The 25,551-nt window shown below is 37.8% G+C and overlaps 1 protein-coding gene across 1 annotated transcript; it reads right to left on the bottom strand.

The window, feature by feature from the left end:
- Nucleotides 1–52: 52 nt before the first annotated feature.
- On the bottom strand, nt 53–25,551 carry cd81a (CD81 molecule a). The gene is made up of 8 exons (XM_081359726.1): nt 24,973–25,551; nt 18,839–18,953; nt 1,815–1,912; nt 1,433–1,507; nt 1,230–1,343; nt 1,024–1,113; nt 842–925; nt 53–744 (listed from the first exon to the last, which is right to left on the bottom strand). The coding sequence occupies exons 1-8, from the start codon at nt 25,036–25,038 to the stop codon at nt 682–684; spliced, it is 705 nt and encodes a 234-aa protein (XP_081215852.1). The 5' UTR covers nt 25,039–25,551; the 3' UTR covers nt 53–681.

Below are 25,551 nucleotides of genomic sequence, written 5' to 3'. Positions count from 1 at the left end.
CATTTATCAATCTTGGCATTCTCACCTTCAATAAGCACTGTATTCTGACTTTCTCTCTCACTTAGCTAACACTGTTTATTTAGTGGTTTCTCAGGAAGAAACGTGTACATACAAGCAGCAGTCTCGGAGAAGAAGATGGACAGGAGTGTTCAATACGAGATTCATGCTTATTCAGCCATACAGGGCTGCAAATATATACAGTTTATACATGTACATACGAAAAGAATGATAGTAACCGATAGCAATAGCAGAACTTAACGGTTAACACACAAAATAAAACTACAAGCAAATAAATGTATCCATCCTTCATGTGATAATGTACTGTGTGTGTTTGTGTGTGTGTGTGTGTGTGTGTGTGTGTGTGTGTGTGTGTGTGTATATATATATATATATATATATATATATGTGTGTGTGTACAAGTCTACTGCTAAAGCTACAGATCGCAACTAGTCATCGCCAACTACAGCGTAAACAATAGCAGACTAGTTGTTGGTGGTTCCACCGCCACATTTGAACAAAAATGCACAAAAATTGTTCTGAGACTTTAGGAACAGGACAGAGTGACTATATTATAAAACGATGGTAGATACAAAACAAAATAGGAGATGGTAGATATAAAACAAAATGATTTTTTTTTTTTTTTGGCTGATGTTTTTAAAGGACATATCTTGCCCCTGTGTTTTAGTAAACAGGGCTGTTCCTGATACCGCAGCAGAGCACCATGCTGAAGATCATCTCGAAGATCTAGAAAGGAAAAAGGGCACAATAGGGGTAAAATGTGATACAAGCGACATCAAATGATAGTAGAGTGTAACTTGACACACACTCAAGAATCCCTCACCATGATCACAGCAACAACCAGGGCAGCGATGCCAATCAGGTAGATCTTCTCTGAGAAAAGCTCTTTGATCTTGGTGTGACAGTTCTGAAAAACGGAGAAAACGTTTTTTTTCGTCATGCTATGAGAGATGATGATTTAAATGAGAATTCTCTATCTCGAGGGTTTACTGGGGGTAGACTTACTGCAGCGTTAATTTTCAATTCTCCAGGACAGGTGTCTGTGAACAACGTTCCAAATGAATTTAACAATCCACCTTTGCCACAGCAGTTAAGCTGAAAGCCAGAGATGACACTGATTAGAGAAGCGTCTTTACAACATTATCTGGTTTGAGTGGAGTTTGTGTTAGCTTGATTATTGTTGTGCTCCTCAGTACACAAGGACTACTTACAGTCTCGTGAAAGGCCTTCAAGACAGCAGCGGCAGCCTGCTGTTGATCGCTTTGAGCGAGTGAAGTGCCTTTGTCATACACAGAGTCATAGAAAGTGATCACCTCTTTGGAGATCTGAAGAGAAAAAGAAGAAGATTTAATTACAAAAATATGTAAACAGATGTGTATGTGTCAGCTTGACACGGTGTATTAATGAAACCAACCTGGTCTTTGTGCATGAATCCCCAGATTCCAGCAGCAACCTCACAGGCAAACAGAATTACCAGGCAGGCAAAGAACTGTTGGAGAGAAACAAAAAAGGATGTGTACTGCATATGGGCAAGAGTCAGTGCCGTACAGTGCAAGACGCCAAACTTACTAACAGTAGTGTAAAACGGTCAGCAGTTGTTAAAATAATGACAACGTCATGGCACCATAACAAGTTCAGTGAATGCTTTACTTAGAATAATTCGATAAATTCAACTAAAAAGCAATGCAAATATCAGTAGGGTTTTACACTCATTCTATTAATATATACTTCCGGTTATTGTTAGGCATCATGTGATTTGAGGAATTTGCTGAGTGGTCTCAGGATTTGTAACTCACTGTTCCGAGAAGACACTGGGATTCCTGTATGGCTCCATAACAACCAAGGAATCCAACAAACATCATCACAGCACCAACAGCAATCAAGATGTAGACACCTACAAAAGAAAAGCATGTGTGTTATACTAAGGAAATATCTACGATCCTTAAACAAAAAAAAACTGAGCTCAAAGAGGGAGCCATGAAGCTCAGTTGTTTAGATGCTTAATTAAACTGAATAACCAAACTAGATTTGAAAAGTCACCCGATCAAAATAGTTTATATATCGAGGGTGCACTACTTCATTGTGACCAGCAGGAGGCACTGTGTATTCACTTTGATAGGGTGGTAAATTTACTTTAAGCAGAAGAAAAACTGCACGACATTTGGAAGTCATACTAAGAGGCCCAAATTAACTTTGTTTCCATTCCCTCATTCACATAAAAAAAAAAAAAAAAGCGCCTTCAGTTAATAGCAAATCAGGGTCTTATGTAGCATGACGTGCACTGCTAGAAGGAAAAAAATAATAATAAAAAGAGAGCTGTGGAGTTAAAGATTCAACAGCAAAGAAAGAAAGAAAGAAAGAACTCTTTTTTCCAGTGTTTACATCGGTTAGTAACACAGGCTCAGTGATAGCTGCTGTAACCATAGCAACCCCAGTAGGCCATGGAGTGCAGCAGCAGTGTTTGCATGGATGTTCAAATGGCAGAAAATAGAGGGACAGAGAAAGAGAGAAATAGAACAGAAAACTCTCTCTCTTAAGAAACAATCAGCCACACACAAACTGAAATCGTGTGTGACCCAGCATGCAGAATATGAGGTAGCGTGAATGATCTTTCAACTGTATCTTCCTCTTTTGTAACACCTGTTCCCTCCTGCAAGTTAGATTCTGTATTTTTTTGTTTGTTTTAGCTTTAGTAATTAACACTTTGAGTTAAAGACAAGTTTAATGTTTGCAGTTTACAGTTAACTTTTGTGTAAACCTCTAAATAATAAAAATAAAATAATTGTTTGAGATTGAAAAAAGAACCAAACAAATGCAACTTAAAAGTATAAAATTAACCATTATTAATTTATACTCATTCATATTAAAGATCTTGGTAAACATGTGGTGTATAAGAAAAATAAAAATAATGTGTATGATTATTCTTTTATGGTTATTTCTATGATTAATCCTTTCAAATATTATCATCGTATTGATCGATTTATGCTTTTTGTGTATTGTATATTTTAATATCATATACTCATATTCATGTGTTCTATTCAGACCTGACATTTAGTTTACTTCTGCTCTGAAAAGTATATGTCTATTTCTGGGCTAGACACGCTGTTTGTTTTTTCCGTTTTCTCCTCAGTGTGTTATGGCGTCTAATATGTGTGATATCCTGTTTATTATGAAGTTTCACATGCGATAGTTATCTTACCTGGAATTAAGGTACAGCTGTATTTGCATAAGGTCCACACAAGATGGAAATACTTATTTGGCCATTTCGGCTTCTTAGGCAGGTTCACACAGAAAGCATATTTGCTTTGAAAAAGGCAAGATGCGGGTAGTGGATGTGTTTCGAGACACATCTTTTAAAAGTTGAACTTTTTTTAACTTGAGTGCCGCGTTTTCGCAACGGTCATACTTGTCAATCTAGCGCGTGTTTACATTGAAAAATGTAAGTCTGTTGTTTATTTTTGTTGTTATTTTGTTGTTAGCTATTATTTCTTCTCTCCAACAATAAATAAATGCATACATAAATAAAACAACAACAATCCAATTTGGTGAACTGTTCTGGAAACTGTTTTGTTTGATTCTACTTGTCAGTCACTTCATGCAGAGGTATATGGAAATATGGCACACACATTCTTACTTCTACAGGAACTTGTAGATTTGTTTAAGATTCCCAACCCAAAATCAAAACTGTATAAGCCTATTTCAACAAAAGCTATTTTTGTGTCAGGAAAAAATAAATACAAATGTGCTTTACATGGTAGCACCTAAATTGTCATGATTCTGCCCTCTTGTCATTATCTTTCTCTAGTCTGAGGCAGGATCATGACAGACCCATGTTTTGTGTACAAGCACATGGCCATTTGTTTGTACACAAAACATGGGTCTGTCATGATCCTGCCTCAGACTAGAGAAAGATAATGATAAGAGGGCAGAATCATGACATAAATGGACTGGTTTAAAGTCAGAAAAAAATGATTTCATATTACTGAATCAGCCTATACATCAGGGTTCCAATGGCAAATGCAATTTTAACAGTCAGATTAAGCAGAAATAGCTCCTTAAAGTCTGCATGAAATCAAAAGTAACTTAGTGCAAGTTAATCCACAGGAAAAAAAATGTCCTTGCAATCTGGTCAAAATCAGAAAATTTGTCAGGTTTAATCAATTCACTGATTGATTCTATCTTGTCAATCCCTTCGGCACACACATTCTTCCTCAGTACACTGTAAAAAGTGATCAGTTGACAACTTAAAGTAAATAAACTTTAATGGTTAATGGTTAGAGAGTCGGACTTGTAACTTGAAGGTCGCGAGTTTGAGTCTCAAGAAATGTAGGTGAGGGCGGGGAGTGAATGAACTTCCACTCTCATTACCCACAACTGACCTAACCCCTAATCGCTCCCCGGGTGCCGCAGCAAAAAAATGGGTGTCTTTTTGCTCTACTGCTCTGGGTGTGTGTTCATGGTGTGTGTATGTGTGTGCACATGGATGGGTGAAATGCAGAGCACAAATTCCGAGTATGGGACTCCATACTTGGCCACATGTCACATCACTTTCACTTAAAAGTTATTGAAACAAAAGAAAATGTGTTGTGATAACTTTTTATTTTAAGTTGGACTAACTTAATCTTAATAAATTGTAATTACTTCAAAATGTTCCAATAGGAACCAGTTGGTTTGTTTTAGATTCCCTAATCTAAACCACCTATTCAACAATTTTAAAAATACATAATTTCTCTAGAAGAGTATTGCAAACCCCGCCTTCTTTGTTTCCCCATCTCTTATTAAAATTCAGTTGATTCTGTCCTGCCAGCCCCTTCTCTCTCATCCTCCAGCCATACAGACACGCCCAGGCACTTCTAGCTCTAATGCTGCTGTTAACACAAACTGAATCTCCAGAGCATAATTAAATTAAGTTTTTAAAATGTCTAAATGTCCCGCTGTCATTTAGCAACTGTGCCCATTCCGTTGCAAGAGAATAAAAAATAAATAAAATCAATGCAATGTTGGGCTGTGCGGGAGAGGACTGTCTGAGTCCCGGTTCCATTTACTTAATTGCAGTGGGTACAGGGCTAAAGGAATCGCCATCAGGCCATTTCTCAGCGTGACAGGTCTGAGTGGAGCGCTACGATGTTACTAGCATACTGAACAGCTGCATAATACACTCCAACTCTCCCTATGTGCACCTTTACTTTCTCTTTAAACAACCCTCTTTCTATTTTGATTCAGATGTCTTTGGATGTCCATCTCCAATTACCAAGTCCATAACTACTGAACTACTGAGTAACTGTGCAGAGTGTAATTACTTTGAGATGAATTTCTACGTAAGGATATTTCTATGCATTTGCTTAGTTGCAGGTGCTTCCTGTAGGGAAGGACTGTCTTATGACACAATACAATGAAGAGACCCCCAACCTCCTGGATCGAGGCACTGACTCTGCTGTCTGCGTCTCTGTCTGAGTCTATGTGAGTCTCTGTAAGAGTGTCTGAATTCATGTGTGAGTGCAAAGAAAGTTGCCAAATGCAGCTGCAATTTTGGTTAATTCCAAGAGCAGACGCCTGGCTCTCGGCCAGTGAAAGACATGGAAGTGAAAGAGAAAGAAAGAGAAGGAGAGAGAGAGCTGGGCATGTCACATGAGGAAATGAGCACGCAACCCCCCCCCCCCCCCCCCAAAAAAAAAAATCAGGAAAATATGATGGAGAAGAACAGGAAAAGGAGGATGGTGGACAAAAGAATTAAGAGAAGAATGAGACAAAGGTAGTAAGGAAAGGAGGTGAAAGAGTGGACACGGGTAAAGGTGCAGTTGAAATTCAGTCATTTCAACAGGAATCCACAGAATTTCGTGTGAGAGCGGATTTTTTTTTTATTATTTTGCACAGATTTGCACAGATCAAAACACAGATTTTGCAACGGTTTCAAGTTTGTCAAGCCGATTCACCGCATTAACCAGCTGCTTGGTTTGTAATTGACTTCTGTGATTTATACATCGCTAAACCATAAAAACATTTCTCAATGCAGATTTTGCAACGGATTAAAGATGGTAGGACAGATTTGCCACGTTGAACAGATATCTGCTTGGTTTGAAAGTGACTTTTGTGTGAGATGTGCTTCATACATCGGCACAATATTGACAAGATACAATTGACTTTTCCCCCCACAAATTTTGCTGAAATTTCACTAATGTGACTGCACCTTAAGGGAGAAAAGGGAATGGGAAAGTCAGTGCACACGCTGCAAACTTTAAGCACAAACAGATTATGCTAGAGTTCAGAGTTGAACCACAATGGAAGTAATGGTGAGTGGAAAAGCTGCAGAGAGAGAGAGAGAGAGAGAGAGAGAGAGAGAGAGAGAGAGAGAGAGTGAGAGAGAGTGAGAGAGAGAGAGAGAGAGAGAGAGAGAGAGAGTGAGAGAGAGAGAGAGAGAGAGAGAGAGAGAGAGAGAGAGAGAGAGAGAGAGAGAGAGAGAGAGAGAGAGAGAGAGAGAGAGAGAGAGAGAGGGAGGGAGGGAGGCATGTTCTCAGGCAACAGGCGGAGCTGTAGTGGAGGAGGGGTGCTGGGATGTGTGAGCAGATTTTTCCTTTCGTTTTTTTTTCTCAAGAGACTGTTTTCTGTAACTTGTGTCCTTTGAATGCAGAACATCTTTGCTTTTGAAAGTCCAAACATGCACATTTGATTTGCTTTGTGTCTGCATAAAGCAACATGGTAACCTGTAACTGTTACCTATAAGGAGCTGTTCCTGAAAATAGGCTACCTTCCGTCAACATAACCAACGTGACAACCTGCTTGCACAGGAAGCGTTGGAAGTTACCGAGCTGGGGACTATTTGCAGGTGCTGCGTCATATCATTACGCCTGCTGCACTCATGGTATGGCAGTAAAGTTTCTTGATTATTATGCAGGAATGAGAGTATAGTTCCTAGCCATATCAGCCTAGAAAATCACAACTTTACATTTTCCGTCGGTCTTAGTGCACAATGTAACTACAGAAGTCAAGTTTAAAATAGGAAAAATATTGAAACTCTTTGGTCATTTTTTTGAGAGAAATGCTAATGGTCTTGTCCACTTCAATGATGTATGCTAAGCTATGCTAAAAGTGGTACCGCCAGAACCGGCTGAATGGATTCAAAAACGGTAAAACTCAACTATTTAACGCTGGGGGAGTTGTAAAATGAGCCTATTTCCAAAAAAAGTGGAGTATCCCTTTAAGACACTGATTTTCTATATTTGATAGTATGGTATAAGTGAACTATGAAAGTAAGGTGTACAGTGGTAGAGAAAAGAGAGAGTCGGTAAAATCTGGGATAGTACTCTTCTTTCACAGACGAAAAAAAAAACTTTGTTTTAGCAAGTCAGGAATTGACAGCCCAATCTGGACTCTTAAGATGTGCCATTCAAATTTGAAGAAACTAAAGAAATCGAAGGCAGAAAACAATGACAAACACAAAAGGCCATGTCACAATACTTCAAGGTCACTTCCTCAGAAGGAAGTGTAATGTTTGGTCAGCTAAGAAACACAGTTTGACCTTTAAAATACAGCAAATTAAGCCATTCTTATGGAAAAGCAAAACTTTAAAAACAATACTTATTTGAAATACATTTTTGGCCTGTAAGCCAGAAAAGAACTGCAGATAAGTATCCAAATGCATGTCTGCAGCCGTCTGTTAAGCAAGAGCATACCGGAACAAACTGCATTAGTTTTGCATTCCAAGGAAGTTTACAACATACTGACTGCTTTTGAAGAGGAAGAAAAAATTAACATTAATGTATTATGTTTCTCCTTTTATTCAAATGCGATACAGTGATTTAAGCTAATAATATTTGTACACTGTACGAAACAAAAAACAAGTTACATTATTGACACTAAAATTAAATGAGCTAATATTACATTACAATTACTAGCAGTAGCAGGATTGCTAAGATGTATCTCAATAAGGTCTGATGATTGTTTATTTTTCTCATCAACTCTTCACAAAGTGCTTCAACCTGGCAACCAGTAAAACTCCTGAAATTAATTTGTACACTTGAATAGGCTTTCAGTGGAGAAGAGCATAAATCCACATCAGTTCTGTGGTATAAATGACTCAAGATTATGAGCTGCAAAGCTAATGCTGAGTGCTGATGGATTTTCAAAGTGATTGCGATCATAGGAACAGGAAGCCATTTGTGCTAACTAAATATAAATGAATTCTAGGTATTGACTGAAAAAAACATTTTAGCTTAGTGTCTCATGAGGCCTGCTGACACTGGTATGCTATCACACGTAGGCTATGCCAAAGGGTGGGGACTTTTCAAATGAGAACATTCAACAAAAAGTGTTAAGCTTACTTTCAGTATCGTGTTGGTCTCTTTTTATAATGCAGGAGTACTTGAGTTTTTCTTTCAGACTGACAGATCCCACTGGGGATCTCCATGGGATGTTTTTATTAGATTGCCATTGAGTTTATAGTTTGTCATGTGTATGATATTGGTCGAAAAATACATTATCACTTTAGCCACAATGGGCTTGTGGTTACTGGGTGGGGTTGGCCACTAAAGGAGGAACAAATAAGACATTCATTCATTACTAGGGTTGGGTACCGAAACCCGGTTCCAATAGGGAACCGGTTCCAACGTAAACGGTAGTAACGAGACCGAATAAGAACGAAACTTTTGGTGCCTGATTTTGGTGCCTGACGTTTTTTACCGCCCCCTATAAAACATCTCGCGGCACGAATGATCCAATAATAAAACATCTCCAGTAAACCAGCAGAGCATTCATTTAGTTCGTTTGTTAAATAAGAGACGATCTAGCGCTGAAATGTGTTTTTTAAATCAAGTGATCAAAGTGCTCGTTGCCACTGCGATCAGTGGCACGGATACAGTGTTTTCTCTTGCGGCTCGCGCACACCGCACTGTCTTCACTCGGACGCGTGCTTCAATACGTTGCGGAGATCGATCTATTTATGAGGCGCCGTCTATATGATTATGTGCGCGGAGAGTTTGTGTGTGCGTGCTCGCGTCTCAGAGGAGTATGTGCGCAGAGAGATCCGCGCGTCTCGTGTGTGTAGAGTTTGCGTGTGTGTGCGTGAGCGACTTTAGATGTGCATTTTATATGTATTAGTTTGAGCATTCAGCAGTATACATGTATGTGTGACTACTTAGTATATGTGTATGCAAATGTTTCATATGTGCGTGAATGAAGTTTGATTTAAGCCCTAGACGGCGCCTCATATCTTTTCGTTCTGGTGAAATCACAAAATATAATGGACACAAAGTGTCGCTGCATATAGAATGCGTTGGATGAGCATAATCGGTTTTGAACAAAAAAAAAAAAAAAAACACGAATGCGGATTAAAACCCAAAACCTCTGACATGCTTGACTAAAGTTCAAGTTAAGCTGCCAGTGTTCCTCTTCGGGTAAGTCTAGTAGGCCTATTTTAATGCCAACTGCAAATCTTGCATATCAAGTATGAAGTATATCAATATCAAGTATATTTATATGAGGCTATACTGTGTAGGTTAAATATTTCTGCTCAGTGTCAGATATTTCTCTGTTTTGTAAAAGTCATAATATGAGAAGACAAGATTTTGATCTTAACTCAAGTGTTTTCGGCTACACCAGTAGCCTTTTAAACGGCACAAGTTTTCATTTAATCAGAAAATCTTTTTCAGGAAAACACACACACACACACACACACACACACACTCACACTCACACACACACACTCACACACACACACACACACACACACACACACACACACACACACACACACACACACACACACACACACACACACACACAGAGAGAAAGAGAGAGGTATTATTTTTTTGATAAAGTGTGTGCGGTTTAGTTTTCTAAAGTACCGTTTCAAGAACCATTTAAGCACCGGAACCGTTTGAAAAATACCGAGTAGGTACAGGTATCGGATAAAACCCAACCCTATTCATTACGTTTTCTTTACTAAAAGGAAAATGTGGGGATTTCTCTGGTGAATCAATCAAAAAACATCCTTTCTGGAAAGAATTACTCAAACAAAATGTAATTTACATGAGATTGTGTTATATACAGTAACAAACCTTTGTGTGGGTTTACCATACACAGTGGTTTAGTGATTAGTGGTATAAATTCAGCGAAGTTCAGTGATTCTCTGCTATGAGACTTTCAATCTGAAATTTTTTAAAAGTTTTGAAAAAAAGAGAAGAGCCGTAAATGACACCTCTGAACATACTGCAAAAAGTCAGCAATGCCGCTTTCAAACTGATCTTGCATTTACACACTTGTCAAATGAGGAACTTTTACCTACTCTTAAAGGAGTCATGAACTTTTTTTATTTAATAATTGTATAATGTTATCAATATCCTAATTTAGAAGTAATTCTCTCCAGTTTTTGACCCTCTCTTTTAAACACTCAGTTTTGATAGGCGTGCTGCATTCAAGACTTGGAAGTAAACGCCCAGTGCTATGATTGGGTAACAGTTTTGCATACTGAAATGATTTTCAACGTCCCCGCCATTACACGTGCGGAATTGAATATATTGATTTTTTTATTTAAAATTTAGTCAGAATTATGGCGCTCTTATTCAATTGCGCTCCATCTGTTTGACACGTATGCGCGTGGTGGCCCTCATTGAGTGAAGTTTGTGAAGGATAGCGGAGACTTGCTAGCATAAGGTGCATCCACTCCTGAATATATTGAAAAATAAGGAAAATTTGATATCTCGATTCATTAAAAAAATTTAAATCTGAAACATTTACAGTAAATGTTTACAGTAAAAACAGTAATATTGTGAAATTAGTATACATGAAAATGATTTTATTTACTATATTACTTAAATTACTTTATTGTTTTAATATATTTTACAATGTAATCTATTCTAATATGCTGATTTGTTGCTCAAGAAACATTTTTTATTTTCAATGTTGAAAACAGTTGTGCTGTTTAATATTTGTTGTGGAAACTGTAACATTTTCAGGATTCTCTGATGAATAAAAAGTTAAAAACAAAATTTATCTTACTGACCCCAATTTTTTGAATGATAGTGTACTTCACTTATGTACTGCTTGAGTGATCAGTTTGAAACAGGCCTGGGACAGCAGAAAAATTCTTATTGCTGAGCTATGATTTAGTTGTCAATTTTGTGAACAAGAGCTAAGACCGTAAGAAGATGCACTACTGGGCACTAAAGTCATATTGGTTTGAGTCGTGAATCCAGTCTTATTCAAACTGTGTTGTTTAAGTACAGAAGCAGCCACTCATCTAATTTTGTTGCTATGGTTACATCCCTCCCCTGCCAATATGGAATAATTGAGTCACCCGGGCCAGCTCCATTCCCCTCACACTCAGCAGCAGGCATTTTCAGGGAATGGCTGACCTGACCACACACCACCATGAGATTACACAATGTCTGATGGGAATTGCTCAAGTAAGACAAGTGAAGCAAAAGCATCGCAAATGTGTGTACAACAAAAACAGTGATGAGTCTTGGATATTTTTAGTCATTTGAGTTTGTGTTCAGCTACAGTAAATCACATCCTGACGCCGTTTCTAGAACATAATGTATTAGTAAATATCACAACAATGATTTATGGAAATGAATAATTGACTTACTATTTAATATTTATGAGTGCTTATTCTTTAATCGCATTCTATATTGTAGCCTTTAAAAGATGACTTTTAAAGAGACTATTAAAGCAAGCACAATCCTTTATTCTATTCAGAACAAAAAGCTTCCCCACCTGGAGCCGTCCAATGCTCTTTCTCTGATGGACTTGAGCTCTAGTTGTGTTCTCTCACATTACACTCTATAAAGAGTAAGGCAGGGTGTAGAGAGCTTCTGGCTGCAGGCCATTTCCTCACATTAAGATGTTGAGAGCTGTAATGTTTCATCTGCAGCTCCTTACATGGCATCTTTGCACTTTGCAGACAGACAGAATATCACAGTATACTCGTTCTGTTTCAGCCTGGGATCCAAAACGCATTCTGTCATTCTTTACTTGTATTGCATCATTCCCTTAAATCTCTAATTCTGCCAAATGCATATTTGCTGGTTCTCTGGCTTTGCATTCAGATCTGCTAACTTACAGAAATAAGCTGCTCTGTTTTTTTTTTCCTGACAGTATTCTTTATTAGGTTACCATGTGCTTGGATGCCACAAATCTGAGTTTCACCTCTCGCCTTTATGGCCACCCCCCAACCCCCCAACCCCCCAACCACTGCCACTCCCATCATGCCTGAGCCATGTGTGATCGTCCAGTCAAGCCCTCAGCTGTTCCCAGACATCAGGAAGGCCACCCGCTGAGCTTTTATAATAGTGGCTGTATACCACTGAAGCGCTGGACCTTGATGGTCAAAAGGTTAAGGCCTTTTTCGTTTTTTTGCTTAGGGGTGAAATTAAGTTTGAAATACCTGAAAAGTAATATATTGTCAGCAACCAATGGTTGTTCAAAGGTGTTTACCAGTCAAAGTGAACTTTTTTTTTATTGAATTGCAATAATTAGCCAAAATGAGCACAGAAGCACCAACAGAGCCAATAATGTACCAAGCACAGCAAGCTCACTGTTCCCGATGCTTGAAATATTGGAAGAAAATATAATTATTGAATTGGGGGTGGGGGTTTATATGAATGTATCTCAGAAGGGAACTGACGGTCTTCAGAAAAGTTTCAATAGCATTTTTTTCCCTCTTACCTCTGTTTAATTATCTGTATAAGTGTTTATAAGCGTAGTGCTGCTTTGTTTATAGTGGTAAGGAACCAAGGAAATGTTGTGTCGCTGCTGTTTCATAAATGCCACCTAGTGACAGAAAGTGATCTGCTGTGTTTGTTTCGCGCAGGTATGTAATTTCACAAAGCTAAAGTCAAATCATTCTGTTTTTGCTTTAAATACTTAAATTCGATCTAATTTAAATAAAAAACAACTGCTCATGCTTCATGTGTGTAGTTTGGATCATTTCAAATGGCTACATATATTTTAAGGCCAGTTTGGCCTGAAGTAGAGCAAATAAACAAACAAATAGCCTACATTTGAAGAAAAAATATTGTAATCGGCCCATTTGCTTGTAAAAAATTGGCAATCGTAAGCAACCATGAAAAATCATGACCAGTGCATCCCTACACGAAACAAACTTCATTTTGGCCTGATTTTGTTCAAAATGACATCACACTAGTTCATTCTTTGATTTAGGTATATTTAGGCCCTTTAAGGCTAAACCACTATTTCACATATTCTCATGTTAATATAGCCTAATCATTTATCGAGATAAAGGAAACTATATTTGAAAAAACTGTGATTCATACATGAATTATAGTAATAAAATTGACACAAAGCTGGTGATGCTTAACATAACTGACACAAAAAATCCTTTTGGAAACTTGTGCCAATTTGCCAAATAGGCTAGCTGTTCAAAATTAGTTTCAAATGTTAAATAGGAATTTAAATTCCTAATGTACACATTCTGTATTTATCTTTCTACATATTTTTTTTTTTCTTTCTTTGTTTTTTTTTTTTATTGTATTATGTTCAGGATCTTTGAATTACATGTGACCTAAGATTTAAATGTTCATAATGACCGAAGAAATAAACTACTACTACTACTACTAAATGGTGTGAAACAAACATTTTGCTTCAGGCAATCCAGTCAGGGGTGTTTTTTGTACTACTGTTTAAGCTATATTCACGTTTACACACAAGACATACACACACATAAACACACACAGTTAGTCACATCTGTAATCAGCCCTTAATGTTCAGGAAATACTTCACATGACTCACTGGGAATTTCACATTTTCCAAACCCTAAGCAGGACCACACGTATTAAACTCCTCCCTTTTGCACACAGAGTTGCAATAATATCTCCAATTAAGCATAACAGATATTCTGCATTCCAGAAGAAAGAAAGTGAATGTTGAGTATGTGTTTATGTGTGTTTGGGGGTAGGGGATATGGAAAGTTGCACAGAGAAGGAAAACACACAGTACAAACCCTCTGTGGCTCCTTAAATTGATTTTCCTGTTTCCATTAGTTATATGCTCATTAACAAACATGTTGGAAATACTAGGTTTCACTTTTGGATGAATGTGAGCCACGTGTTTTCCGTAATGCAGGCAAACTGATCAAGCTGAAAAACTCTGGCAAATACCTTTAAGACCAACAGATAGGAGAGAGGAAATGGGAGAGAGAACATTGTTTTCACAAAAAGAGGCCGAGAGGGTTTTTCCACAGCCTGAGAAAGCAGACACCTGCACTCAAACATGTTAGTTTCCATGTATCACAAGATTAAATACACAGCCGAGTTAAAAATAAAATGACAAAGAGATGTTTTTTTTTTTTTTAAAGAGTATGCATTTTTCAACAAAACATTAGAATGAGTTAACACCACTCTGTTGGTGTTTCCTCAATTAGTTGGTGTTTCCTCATTAGTTCCTCTTTTCTATGCTCTTTAGTCCCTAGTATCAATCCTAGTATCAATTTAGTTGGTTTGCTTCAGTTGCAGAGCTCAAAAATATATATATTTTTTAGGGCTGTCAAAAGATTAATCGCGATTAATCGCATCCAAAATAAAGGTTTGTGTTTAAATAATATAAGTGTGTGTACTGTGTATAATTAAATTTGTGTATATAAATACACACACATGCTTGTATATATTTAAGAAAACTTTCTAATTTATATATAAAAAAAATTATATTTATATATAATAGAAATTATATATAAATATATACAGTATATGTATGCAAATATTTCTTAAATAAATACATGCATGTGTGTGTATTTATATATACAAAACAATTATACAGAGTACACACACATATATTATGTAAACACAAACCTTTATTTTGGATGCGATTAATCTTTTGACAGCCCTAATTTTTTAAAAAATTAGAATATTTTTTAGTATTTATATTTTTCACTTTTCATATTAATTTTAAATAATAGCTGTAAGCTATAATGTATGTCTATGAAATCTATATTCATTAACACTACAGCTGGAAAACAATAGTCAAAACATATTTGACTGCCTGGTATGTAGGCCTAATTTCTAACAATTTCTAATAATTTCTTACTGATGCATCCAAGACTATCACAAGTCATTCTTACTATTTCAACAAAACTTCAACTGTGTCAAGCCAACATTGGTTTCACATTTAAATAAGCACAATTTGCAATAACAATATTACAATAAAACTCAATGTTTACATTTGCAGGGCATTAAAATACATCTAGAATAAAAGAAATCTATAACAATGTAAAAAAAAAGAGATGAATAAATGATGACAGAATTTTCATTTTAGGTTGACTTTAAATAATTTTTGTTCACACTTAAGGTATAGATAAGATATTTCTCTCTTGAAATCCATTCCTCAATAAATATTAGGTCTTGTAATACCATTGACATGAACTGGAACTGGAGAATTGTTTACCCAGTTGTTAACCTCAGTGCCTAAACAGGCACTTCCTGAATAAACAAAAGGCTTTTAACAGTCGCCACTCGTCACCTGAAACAGCCCAGTTGTGCATCTGTTGGAGTCCTTGACAGTAACCTCTGACCTCACAAATATCCATGTGAACCAACCAATCAGTTCAACACGCGTCACATGACCAAACATGCATCATTGTTTTTAAATGCCTCGGTTTTCACAGCCCACACACTACAACGTAAAAACGGCGTTTTCAAATCTATCCACTTGGGAAAGCATTTTCAAAAAGCTCAGCTTTTGCAGGATAAAAACGGCATCTCAGTGTGGACGGAAGGCCAAAACGGAGAGAAAAAGATGCGTTTTCAAACAAAAACGTATCAGTGTGGACAGTACAGATGGTTGCATTTCGTCCCAGTGATTAATGACAAGTAAATTAAACACAAATTTTCAAATTGGTGCATTTTCGGTCACCGTAACTTTGCGAGTACTAGCACCACTTCCAAAAACTACAGGAAGTTGTGAGGTCAAGCAGTTTGACACACAGATCGCTAACGGAAGGTCCTTGTGGTAATTACAGTATGTCAGGCAGGAAATCCAAATGTTCACCTATCATCCATCAACCTCAGATATGGCTTATCACTTGAAACCAAGCGGTAACCTTCCGGTCTCTCTCATGAATCCAACACGGAAGAGATTTAAACTGCAATTCATTATTTCATACAATTATCAAATAATATGGCTTGCTGTGCGGTTAATTGTACTAACAAGAAGTGCAAGAAGTCTTGGCTCCATTTTTATTTTTTATTTATAGTTTTATTTAAAACTTTACTACACTCTAGAATCCGACAGACTGTGATTAGCGGTAGACTGAAACCATAGACTGTATAAAACAGCCTGAAACATTGTCATATAATGTTACGCCTGCATTTCATAAATAGCGTAACATTTACTAACACAGACTAAATTGGAAGTATTTGTTTGACATGTCCCCAAAAATATGCGTAGGAAATAGGCCTGTAATTACCATAGATTGTCTAAAACCAGGCACCTCAACTCCACCCACGTCCCGCCTCTTTGCCCATTTTCGGTTATCCGGGAGTGACGCGACGGATTTTTAAAAGGTCTTGCCAAGATGGCGACGGCCGGCTCCGCCTTTTTGGGCTTCAAAAATGCTCTTCAGAAACCTACGGGTGACGTCACGGACACTACGTCCATTGTTTTATACAGTCTATGTTTGAAACATGTAAGTAGTAGCAACTTTACATGGTCGCTCACTCTAACATTAACCCCTTTAGCCCTGATGGTATTGTTAGCGTTGACATACACAAAGTAAAGACTCATAACTCCAAAACTACAGCTAGGAGAGTCAAAAGGTAAGTATTGTTTGATAGAAAACTTTTATAATTTGTAGAAAAAAAAATTACATTTGGGCATTCTCAAGCTGAGAAACTGCTGATAAAAGACAAAAATATACATTTTTAATATCTTTCTTATTTGACATGCAATAACCCAGGAAGGAAATAAGATAGAAGGACAATTCTTTCGGTGAAGTTCCCTTACATGTGAGCTGAATCTGGATAAAATTTTGTGGTGATAGCATACCGTAATCAAAAGTTACAGCATTTGGAACCAAGGTAGCCTTTTTGTTTAGCCCTTGACACCCCCTAATGGACATTTTTAAAATTGTTCCTCCGTAAGGAATATCTTGTGATCAACGCAATGGATTATGTTGATTTTGGACTCATTTCAGTCGGGAGCATCAACTGTAAGTAATCAACTTTCTACGATCTGTGCATGTTTCATGAAGTTAAAAGCGAAAACACCACGTGAAAAGCTACATTTGTTTTTATTTAGGGCCTGTGGAGTTTTATGTTTCGTAACTCCGTGAGGAATAACTCATGATCGAAGCAATGGTTTATGTTGATTTTAGACTCATTTTAAGCATGAGAATCTGCTGTAAGTAATGATATTATGATTGGAGCATGTATCATGAAGTTACAAGCGAAAACGTGACATAAATGCCACATCTGTATATTATTTACATATGGGTCTTGCGGGGCTTCACGTACAAAAACTGGCTTAAGTTTAGTCAAAGCTCAAAACAATTATGCTTGTTTTATTCTACAGTGAGCCCTTTCAATTGACATATGACACATGACTATCTGAGATGTATGATGTTTTTGACATATTACAGTACATATTTCAAAAAGTATTTCATAAATTATTTTCATAACTTTTTTTATCAGCAAATAACTCAGCACTACTAAGGAGCTAATCAAATTGGCTACATTCATTGTAAAGTTCAGGCTCTAAGCTTTCAAATGACACCTATTTTGTGTTGATCAAGGCAGTAGTTTTGAAAATATGATTGATCAAAATGGTTATATGCATTAAAAAGCTGATATTTTGTGTTATTCCATGCAGTGGTTGCTTAGTAATTAGCTACTTGCCTCACATACATGAGAAATAAGAGTTTGCAGACACATGATTCTGAGGACGTGTGAAATTCAGATGGAGGACAGGAAGTGAAAAGCAGAACGAACAAGATGGAGAAATGACCATACTGTGCTGGTAAACAGAAAATCACAACATTTCACAACATTAATCACAACTATAAACAGAAAATCACAACATTTGTTGGACGTGATCCTTATGTTATGAAGAGGAGCAATTTTTGTACTGAATTGAGCGAATGTGAAGCTGCCGTCACACCGTGTTGAGTTCTAGTCTGGCTTGTTTACATCGTGCTGCCTTTCTGCTAGTGACTTTAGGGCAGTATTTCAATTTTCTGTCGTGATAGTGAAAAATGTTGCCATTGTAGGTCATTATCCTCCCTCAACAATGATGCGAGTTCCTATGGCAATTCTGCTATTAGTCGACTAATGGCTTAAATGAACGACTGCTAGTCGACTAGAAAAATCTTTAGTAGGGTGCAGCCCTAATTAAATCTGATAATGTTGCACAGAACTGAATGAAGAATAATATATTGATATTTAATATTATTTTAATATATTCTCTGTCCAATTTTGGAGTTCCTTTAAATAAAAGTGTGGTTATTTTATTTATTGGCTTGTATTTTTAAAATTCAGATTCAGTAAAATGATTGAATTTAATTAAAAAGTCAAATAATAATACAATTATACAAAAACAATTTAAATAAGAAAATAATAATTGTTAAGAAAAAAAGTCATTTTCGGTTTCGCCCAGAATTTTCATTTCCGTGCATCCCTACTTATTAAAAATTATATATATAGGCCTATAATATATATATATATGTGTGTGTGTGTGTGTGTGTGTACACCACTCAAGACTCAAGACTTTGTGCGATGCGATTTATGGATGGGTTGAGAGACTGAGGAATGAGAGATGGAAAAAAAAAACAGACTAAATGAGTAAAGAGGGAAATGAAGAGAAAAAGTGATGTACTTACTGACGTAGAAGGTGCTGGGTGGTTCTGTGCCCTCAAACCTCTGATCCAGAAGACTGCTTGTTTTAGTGTCATGACGAAGCCAGAGTGAAACCCCCAAGATTACACAACCAGCCAGCTAAGGGAGAGAAATGGTGCGACTTTAACACATTTGGTCACTGTTATTAAATGCCCAAAAGAAACCAGCAAGACTTTTTGTGAACTTTATACATGTCTTTTTTTTTATCTTTAAGCATTTACATATTTAGATCTTCATCTCAACATTCTTTTCCATCTCAACATTTAAAGTGGTGTGTTGACGCATTTTGTCAGTCTCCTTGGATCTATCTCTTGTAGTCTGCCTATTTTCCATTCAACAAAGAGAAAGAGAGACACATTCTCTGAGGCAGGGGGAGGGAGGGATCTTGTTACAGACCCCATCTAGAGGCCCACAGTGCAGAGGGTTAAGAATATCAAAACATCACTGTACGCCACAGCAGTATGATTCAACCCGCTTTCTCTTTACATGGCTCACAGTGATGAGCATTCAGTTGAGTGAGGCCCATAAACACATGGCATATTCACAAGAGAGACTCTTGCGGCAAGGGGGAGGGAGAGATAGAAAATGGGGGAAAAGCAAAGAGGGCGTAGGCAGTCGAGAAGTCCATTTAAAGTAGCGCTACAATGTGTGGTATTGTATGCGCGAGCGGGTAAGAAGCGGTAAGTTAAGGCGGGGGAGGGGCGACTGCAGCAGTGGTTTATTTGGCTTTGTTTATACGACTTTATTTACAGCGAAATCACTGTCAAATCCGACAAGAGCTGGGCCCTGTGAGAACAGCTGGATCTCGTCAGGAATGCGTAGGCTCTGTGGAGGAATGCAGAGTGCAGATCAAGAGCACTGGAGACCGCCAAGAACATGGTGGGTGCCGTTAGAAGCAAGGTGATCCGGCAACACCGCACAGGGGAGAGTAACGGGAATGTGAGACAGAGCAAAGACCATTAGTAGGAATGCTGGGATGGGCAAAATGCGCAGCTCTGGCTGTGAAAACAATAGATGTGTACTTCCTTCCCTTCTTTTCTCTCGTTCAGCTACCCCTTTCCCAATCAAGAATCCAACTCTCGCACCAGCTCTACATATGCGAACAGCTGCATTGCCACAGTTATTTGCTTAAGGTCAAACCAAAAAGCATTTGTTGGTGAGGTTCTTACACACTAAGCATCACAAGGGAAACACTGGGAACTTTCTCTTCTCTCAATGTTTTTTTCCCACCATTACTGGTTTTCACACCTGTTGATGTAAAAAGAAACCACAGCCTCTCCTCTACAAAATAAACTGAGCATTTATAACCATTGTTGGTATTGTGAACTGAAACTAAAACGCTAAAAACGTTTGAAAAATTGAAATAGATCTAAAATAAAATTAATATAAATAGTAGATAAAAACTTCAATTTTAAATGTTGCCTTGGGAACTAACTGAAATAACTTGTTGAAATCGAAATACTAAAATGACTAAAACTAACATAAATTAAAATAAAATACGAAAATTAAATTTAAAATCAAATTCAAAATGTAATTTGTTCAAACATATGTTTTATCTAATACAAATGGTTTTCTTGGATATTATTTGCCTAAATTTGCAGACTAGCATGCTGAATGATAAACACATTCTGAATAAGGAATTCTCTCTGCGGCTAAACACGGAGAAGAAAAGTTCTTTCCATTTCTCTTTCTGTCTTTCTCAGTCTCCCTCCAAAGGCCAGATAGGCCCATTCCAGAGCTCAGGCAGCCCCGCTGCTTAGCAACTGAGTAAACAGAGGCCAGCCAAAGGGAGAGGTTTTAAAGTGATGTTCATGGAGAAGCTCTGTCACTTCAAGCAACCCGTTCTCGGTGGATTCCACATTACATTTACTCATAAGGAGTTTGGGAATATCTCAGTAAACAGAGATTCCCCTAAACACAGGATTTTCCAGTTGACCAGAGGTGTCAGGGGGAGTTATAACCAGGATAAGCCATTATTCTTGTGGGGCGATCTGGGGGCATCCTCCCTTCTCAGTTTCCATACTTTAACTGAATTTATGTAGAAAAAGGCAGGAAATGCCATTCATTTTGTAGAGCCAAACACACAGATTAATTTAATAATAATCTATTTGTCATACAGGATATTTGGCCCTATTACAAGCTATTACAGGCAATAATATTGCAATCCATGCTACAATGCTTTCAAATAAAAGCTGAGTATGCTCATAAAAACTTTTATTGATTGAATTACAATTTTTGTTTTGTCATTTTATTGTGAATTTTCAAACATCAAATGGCCTGTTTACACAGAAAAAGCATTGACAGTGACTACTCAATCATTGCAGAATTGGGAGTCAAAAAATGCTTGATGAATAAATGCTTCAGGTTTAATCTGTTGCTAAAAGTGCAAAAAACTATTTAGCAGGGTGCAAAAAGCCAATACTAAGTTGGCATGAACTGAAAATTGTGATCGTCTTCCCTGTTGTGACATTTATCTAAGTGAAACAGCTTCTCAAATGAGAAAAAAAAGCAGATTCCATTTTGTCCACCAGGAATTTGTTATTTGTTGACAACTCCTAAAACCGTTTCATGTGAATGACAGGTTGCTGGAGGGGACTGATTGAAACTCGTCTTGCTATTGGACAACCTTTTTGCCCAGCCACACACCGGACACGTATACAAAAAACCTACTGGTGTCCTACTAGGTTTATGAGGTTTTGCTGGTGTAAGCTCGATTACATAAAATACTATTTAAAGCAGCACCATGCAGTTTTGGCAATTCGCTTTTTGCTCGCGGGTTTCTCTATAGAGCTCCTCCTACAGCTTCGGAATAGATATTTGACAACAATGTCGTCAAAACTCGTTGGCGATTTCCCCCCTCCCATCTTCTCCCTCTGGTCACGTGCATTTGTTTTCAAAGAAGCCGGCGAACGCACAGAGCCATGTCCACTGAGGTATGCATGATACACAGAAGGCTAGCGTATAAATGTTTAGTATATGTGTATGTGTGCAGTGCCGTAAAGCAATTCGTTACATCGCGAGACACTTCCTGATGCTGAGGCCTGCGGCCTGCCGGCCCAAAATTGCAAGGGTGGTTTTTCCGCTCTCAGGCGCTATGGGGGTGCTAGAAGACCACCATTCAACCTGAAAAAAGTCACATAACCATTCCAATGTCTGCGAAGCTGTTCAGTTAAGGTAAATTAAGCTAAAAAACCTGCATAGTTCACCTTTAAGAGTTCCAACTAGTGTCTTTCGGTGGAACAACAGAACACAAGACTTTATCTACATGAATGTCTTCCCTCCCGTTCTCAGTGTTTTTCTACTACTTTAAGTGTTTTACTGCATTTATGCAGAGCACACATCAATATTTTGAGAAATACCTTCCTGATAGGGAAGGAAGTGTGACCCTGAGGGAAAGTATAATGGAGGACAATCCTTGTGAACTTAGTGACATGGCCTACTTACGCTGAACAGTTTCTCTGGCAACCGAAGAAGCCAGACCGAGGGGCTAGGTTTGACGCTTGGACAGTCTGGTTTGTGGTGTTCTGTTCTTGTTGTTCCAAAGGCTGACTTACAGTTTTGGCTATCGTGACTCGTCTCGAAGACAATATGATCGAGACATTGTAGTTTCAATAACTTGTACGCACTCCGCACTCACTCATTCACTTTCAGGCACTCTCCGTTACTTGAATAAGCCCCGCCCACTCATTAACATAGCATTTGCATTCAGGCTGACTTTAAAAATGAAAACAATAACTGTGAAATAAAAGACGAAATAAAATGAAAACTAAACTTTAAATTTGAATTTGAATTGTGTCACTATTATTGCATGAGCATTAATAAAAAAGCTTTGTAAAAAATGTTTTAGCAGTATCTTTTTCACGTTTGCCTTTTGGGAGTCTTGCTTCCAGATTGTAGTGAAAATGAAATGTCAAATCACCAATTGCATTTTATTTTTCAATTTGACAGGGATGATGCATCTGGTTTTAGTTTTCATTTTTCTCATTTAATTGATTTATTCAAAATTGGCAGAAAATGCTTTCCATATACAACGGCCTTCATACATAAAGCTATTTAACTCAGCCATGAACGAATTGTCACCTTTTATAAGTGGGTTGTCAAGAGAACACAAATAGAAGCCAATGCCCTGGGTTGAGTAAACGTTTGCACCATCATGTTGGTTAATATTTCCTGCAATGTGACGAATTTTCATCTGCCCTCCCACGCACACTTCTCCCTATCTCTCACACACTATTATCAACCTGTGTAAGGGTCTTAAAAATAGAGCCCCCTTCAAACCTCTCCCGTCTGTTGCCAGCAGTCCGGTGCGGGTGCTATTTTTGACCCATGACCCAGTGTGAGGTGCTTGTAGAATGCTTGGCATGTCAAAGCATGAGGCACAGAAGAAGAAGGCCCAGACATTCTGTCAAACCCCCACACCCATTCTGCATTAACCACAACTTACTGTCAAACTCATCCTGTATGGGTTTGGCAATGGACTCTTAGATCTAACACCTTCTTTATAGGTATTTTTCCAACACCGTCCCTATGGCTCAGTTCTCAAAGCAAAATTCTTCATTAGTAAGAAGCCATTATGCTGTTTTGAAATGTTCATTCACACATGAGTGGTCTCTCCACCTGTTGGGCCCGTAAAGAAATTAGTGTGGGTGTTAAACCCATTAACCATAACCAGCAGGAAAATATGCTTCTGTTTTATGGTTGATGTTGGTTTCTTGTTTCATCTCAGTGGCTGCAAGATTAGTTTCTCAATGTGACTAAAGGCCCATTCATGCCAAGAGCAATAACCTTAAAGATAACTATAACGATAACAATATTTGCATCCACACCAACGGACAATAACGTTTTCTTTATCCCAAGTGTGCACTGCAGTTTTGTGTATGCCGTTTTAAATGTTCAAGCTCTTTAAAGGCAGCTGGATTCTGATTGGCTCTCAATGTTTTCATTATTAATCGGCTGGGGGAAAAATCGTTCTGAAATCGATTTAAACAGTATTGTTCCTCTGTGTTGTTATCGTTATAGAATATAGAATTGAACTAGAACAATTATTACAAGCAACTTTACAGTTATAGTTATCGTCCTTGGTGTGAACGGGCCTAAACACTGCAACTGTATTGAATTCCCGTTGTATTGTTCATGAAGCCACTTTCTGGGAAGAAAAGAAGAAAAATTTAGTTTTAGCACGTATAAACCTACTTTCTTACGTGATCATTAATGCAGTTACGCACTGTTCTTATTTTTTGGCTTAGAATTAGGCTGACCAACCAAGAGACTAAATGTAAAATGTAAATTGAGACCTGATTAAACTACCAGCCATTTTGAGAGGACAATGTGAATGCTTGACTAACAACTTAAAGAGCTGTAGATGAGACATACGTGTAGGCCTACACATGTGTGAATGATTTCCATTTAGACTGTTTGGTAAGAGTAAGTTTCTTACTCAGAAATTAACGAAGACACAGGCAATGAGTAATGTGACTATTACACATCTGCACGATGAGCAACCACTTTCAACAGTATCTGGCTGGTGGAATATTTTAGTACCATTCACTTTTCCAGGTTCTTTTCCAAACTACAGCGAGAGGGAGGGACCAGACAACGCCAATTTATTACTGCGCTATTTTATTCCTTCAATGTGTCGCCAAGTGAATTGGAAACTATTAATTAGTAGTAGCGTAGTTTTGAGAAATTAAAAACAAGTTTGACAGGCATAATAAACATAAGACAAGTCTTTGTGGGGAGTTTTAATAGACGACAGCTGTGATGAAGTCTTGTTGATGGACTCCTCCGCCCCATGTCCGTTATTCGCCCTGAGGTCGAAAAAAGAGCTTTTTACAGCGAACTGACTTTATCATTTTGTCTCAGCGGTTCTACAATCTTGTGTCTTCTACATAAAACATCTGTATTTACACAGATTCATGTTCATCGAATTAACTTAGTCACAGCCTACCTGAAGTTACTCAAAATTAGCGGCGCAAGTCTGCGGATTAAATTCCTGTTCATAACGTAAAACATGAAGGATAAACAGTCCTCTTAATAATAATAATAATAATTAAAACAAAACAATGGCGGTTTCTCAGGCCAGACACAGGAACATCGCACAGAATGAATGACCACTTACCCAGAAGATGAAATTGAAGAAGAAGAGCATGTATTTAATACATTTCGTGCAGCCTTCAACGCCCATGGTGTCGGTTTCTGCGGATTTTTTAAAAGCCGGTTAACGAAGAAGTGTCTCGATGAAGCCGCCGTTACGCAGTGCTCGCGCAGACTGGACTCCAATCTCCGCCCGTGTCTGTGTGTGTTTGCTGCTGCTTGGATTCAGACGACGTAAAAAGGGCAACACCCAGTTTCCTCCCCCTTAGAGAGTCCCCCAAAACACGGCCAAAAAACACAATAGAGACCGTACAAAAAATATTCGGTACTAAATAAATAAATAAATATACTGAGTAGACACTCGCTGAAAATACATAAGCTGTCAGATCTGGTTCATTTCTGAACACTTCGATTTTTTCTTTGTTTTGATTTCTTATTATTGCAGCTCAAGCGCAGTGCTCTTTTATCCTCTGATGCGTTTAAGTCACACCGATTTTAAAATCGATTTGGGATGTTAAAAATAACGATGTCCTTTGTTGAATACAAATCATACAGGCCACGGGTATAAATGGCAGATTACAGGATATTTGCGTCTCACTGACTC

The sequence above is a fragment of the Scardinius erythrophthalmus genome, assembly GCF_964197995.2.
Source record: "Scardinius erythrophthalmus genome assembly, chromosome: 2".
Taxonomy (NCBI): Eukaryota; Metazoa; Chordata; class Actinopteri; order Cypriniformes; family Leuciscidae; genus Scardinius; species Scardinius erythrophthalmus.
Note: the sequence above shows the minus strand (reverse complement) of the source record. Positions and strands in the feature narration are given on the sequence as shown.

Excerpts from the sequence above, each read along its gene's own strand:
- cd81a (XM_081359726.1), bottom strand. The coding sequence starts at position 25,038 with ATGGGCGTTGAAGGCTGCACGAAATGTATTAAATACATGCTCTTCTTC. Across the intron at positions 18,954-24,972 it reads TCTTCAATTTCATCTTCTGG|CTGGCTGGTTGTGTAATCTT; the intron begins GTAAGTGGTCAT and ends TCTCTCCCTTAG. Across the intron at positions 926-1,023 it reads AATTGAAAATTAACGCTGCA|AACTGTCACACCAAGATCAA; the intron begins GTAAGTCTACCC and ends TCCGTTTTTCAG.